Below are 3,221 nucleotides of genomic sequence, written 5' to 3' on the forward strand. Positions count from 1 at the left end.
GAGAAGCCTTGAGCTTAGTGGTTGGCGTAGCTCTGCCTTTGTTGTTGTCCGTTCCACATGGCAGCTTTCTGTGCATCTGCAGCGAGCCGGTGCTGGAGTGAAGAGGAGCACGCGGGCCTCACGAAGCTGCAGCCCCCGCACAGAAGCAGTTCCGGTCTGGGGCTGGCTGCAGCGCAGCCTGGCCTGATGGAGCCCCCCGAGCCTGGAGGGGCGCTGCCTGGGTGTCCCCCCACAGCCCGGCTCTGTGGCTTTGCACACGCTCAGCCCATGTCCCACACATGAAGGGGCTTAGTGACCCGTGATTAGCAACTAAGAGACCGAGAGGAGAGGCTTATTTTATGTTAAGAATTATTGCCTGGCAAGCACAGGGTCCTGAGCTCAATCTTCCGTACTGCAAAAAAAAAAAAAAAAAGAATTAGACTGCTGATATCACTACGAGTCTGAGCTATACAGCGAGACCCTGTACTAAATACATTAAAAAAAAAAAAAAAATTAGACTTCTAGATTATATCAGTTACATATTTCTCAGTTTTATTTAAAGTACTTGGGCTTTATTATATTTTCATTGTTTTTACGTTTTGTTTTGTCTTTGCAGGGACTACACTCAAAGCCTTCACGCTTGTTAGGCAAGGGCCCTTCCACTGAGCTACATCCCCAGCCCAGTGTGTTAGTGACTGTGCCCAGGGAGAGAAACTCCAAGACAGATAACACTTGGGGGCGGCCCAGGGAGAGAAACTCCAAGACAGGTTACACTTGTGGGCGGCACACTGTGGGATAATCGGGGCCTTTGCTAGCTCTGCATGTTGGGCTGCAAGGGCTGTGGGGGAGCCTTGGCAGGCGGGCATCCAGCTCTGGAAAACAGGCTTGCTTTGTTCTAACAGGGCCGGTGCTTACTGGGACCTGCAAGCAGATCTTCACCTTAGGCATTAGTTTTAAATGTTGGGGCCAGGGAGATGGCTCAGGGGAATAAGCGCTTCCCTGGAAAGCGCAAGGGCCTGAGTTCAATCCCTGGTTCCGCCCAAAAAAAAAAAAAAAAAGTTTTAGGTGTCAGAGGAGTCATCGGATACTTTGCCATGTTACTAAACTTGTTCTCCGTGGTATTCCAAAAGCTTGTAATGGTAAAAAGAGCCATGGCCATCCATTTGTCTTTATAAATAACAGACATATAGAACTCATATCTTTTTTTTGAGACGGGGTCTCACTCTGCAGTCCAGGCTGGCCTCGACCCCACAGTGGTGCTCTTGCTTCAGCCTCCTGAGTGCTGCGATGGCAGGCTTGCGCCACCACCGCCCTGGCACGGACTGATAATGTCCATTAGCTTTCCGTCATTTCATTTATTCCTTCCTCCTTTTTTCCCTCAAGTACTAGGTTCTTGATGCTGGTAAATGAGTTGGAAAGGTGAGACGTTGTGTCTGAATGAGGGCAGTTTAGGTGAGAAAAATTCAGGAGGTCTAACAAACACTACCCCAAAGGTAAAGTGTGTTTGTCCTTCCTGTGTCCTAGGACAGAAATCCTAACCAAGAGAATGACTAGCGGTGGCTGTGTGTACCGCGGCGTCAGCGCTCTGCAGGCCAAAATCAACCTGATTGAGAGGTATGGAAATGGAAAGCAGTGCCAAAGAGGAGTTGCTAGCACAGCAGAGGCTGCGGTGACGTCCCCCAGGGTTGGAGCCAGGACCCTCTGCTGATAATGCTGTTGACATGTGGCCTCCCTTTCCAAGCACCCACATGTTTATCTTTTGTGAGGATAATGGTGACAAGCAGTTAGCTACCTCCTGGTGTCATTGGGAGGAGAAATGAATCAGTGCGCACGGAGCCTTGCTGTCTACGCAGCAGGTGCAGTTGCTGCACCCTGTGGAGCTTTTCCTGTGGACACGTTACTTCTGTCCATTGGAAAATGCAGGCTGATCATGGGGACAGAGCCCTGGCTCAGCAGCACGAGTCAACAGTGTCATCACGAGGGCTTTGATTCTGCCCTCGAGCTCCTCTGTGCAGTGTTCATTCCGCGGGAGAGGGAAATGCGGCCCGACTCATGCTGCCTGAGTAACAGCAGAGGTCAGAGACACTTCCGATACCAGCCAGCCTGTGTTTGGCCCTGCTTCTGGTTGGCCGTGTGCCTGCCCCATTCTCTCAGTCTGACCAGTTTTACCTGTACACAGTCCACCCTGCCGGAGAGGCCAAATAGACTGGCAGATCCGGGGAGGGCTTGTCCTGGAGCCAAGTGTCTGGAGATCTTGAACCAGTGAGCAGGTAGTCTGTTTCTTTCTATAGAACGGGACTAACCCTTGACCTTGTCCAGTGGCAGGCATTGAGGGTTACTGTAGTTCTTTTTTTTTTTTGTGGAACTGGGCATTGAACTCATGCCCTTGCGCTTGCCAGAGAAGCACTTATTCCACTGAGCCAACTCCCCAGCCCTACTGTAGTTCTTAACAGCATCTATACAGTAAGTAGGCGGTGCTGAGTCTGGCTGCCCTCTTGCTCTGTGTCTGTGTAAGGTGCAGAAGTGGCTTTCCTGTCACCCATCTCCATACCCACTGCCTGCAGTGACCTTGGGCTGGCTCTGGGCACACTGCACATGCGTGGTGAGGGTGCCAGTCCCTCCCAGCTCTTAATACTCGGGGAGTCCAAGAAGAGACCCAGCAGGTTGCTTTTTGCTTGAAATTATTCCTTTTTTTTCTCATAGGTTATATGCAATAAATGTGGAAGATGCTAACGAAATAGATTGGGAAGATCTTGCTAGCGCCATTGGGTAAGAGCATTTGTGTACTATTACACTAACTAAACAATAGAGATGATTTTTAATAGCTGACCACCTAGGAAATCTTAAAGACAGGATGCAGTTCATGCTGCTGTTTATGGCAGTGTGGATGGGTGACAGTTCGAATTGGTCATGTTTACAGGAAAACCAGTGCACTATAATGCAGAGCACAATACGCTGTGGGGCACAGGTGACCCCGCTGTGTACCCCAATTCCCACCTGAGGTATGCTTCTGTGACACAGCCCTCTCTTGGCAGTATCGAGCCACTTGTTAACTATTTGGCATTTCTGGGGCCCGGGAGATGGCTTAGTGGAATAAGCGCTTCCCTGGCAAGTGCAAGGGCCAGAGTTTAATCCCCGGTTCTGCCAAAAAAAAAAAAAAGATAATACACATTGGGGCTGGTGAGATGGCTCAGTGGTCTAAAGCACCTACTTAGAACAAGCTTAGCAAAGCACAGGGACCA

General features: G+C 50.1%; 1 protein-coding gene across 3 annotated transcripts in view; it reads left to right on the forward strand.

The window, feature by feature from the left end:
* The window catches only part of Ttf1 (transcription termination factor 1), a 28,254-nt gene that overhangs the window by 19,920 nt on the left and 5,113 nt on the right, over positions 1-3,221 (forward strand). For all 3 annotated transcript variants that reach the window (XR_002817923.1, XM_012516735.2, XM_023700468.1), the window contains exons 9-10: positions 1,504-1,593; positions 2,683-2,748. Coding sequence is in view for 2 of the 3 variants with exons in the window: in XM_012516735.2 (XP_012372189.2) it covers positions 1,504-1,593; positions 2,683-2,748 (156 nt within the window). In the remaining variant the exon portion in view is untranslated. Of the gene's footprint in view, positions 1-1,503; positions 1,594-2,682; positions 2,749-3,221 lie in introns of those variants that run through there.

This window comes from Octodon degus, unplaced genomic scaffold, assembly GCF_000260255.1.
Source record: "Octodon degus isolate 3935 unplaced genomic scaffold, OctDeg1.0 scaffold00123, whole genome shotgun sequence".
Taxonomy (NCBI): Eukaryota; Metazoa; Chordata; class Mammalia; order Rodentia; family Octodontidae; genus Octodon; species Octodon degus.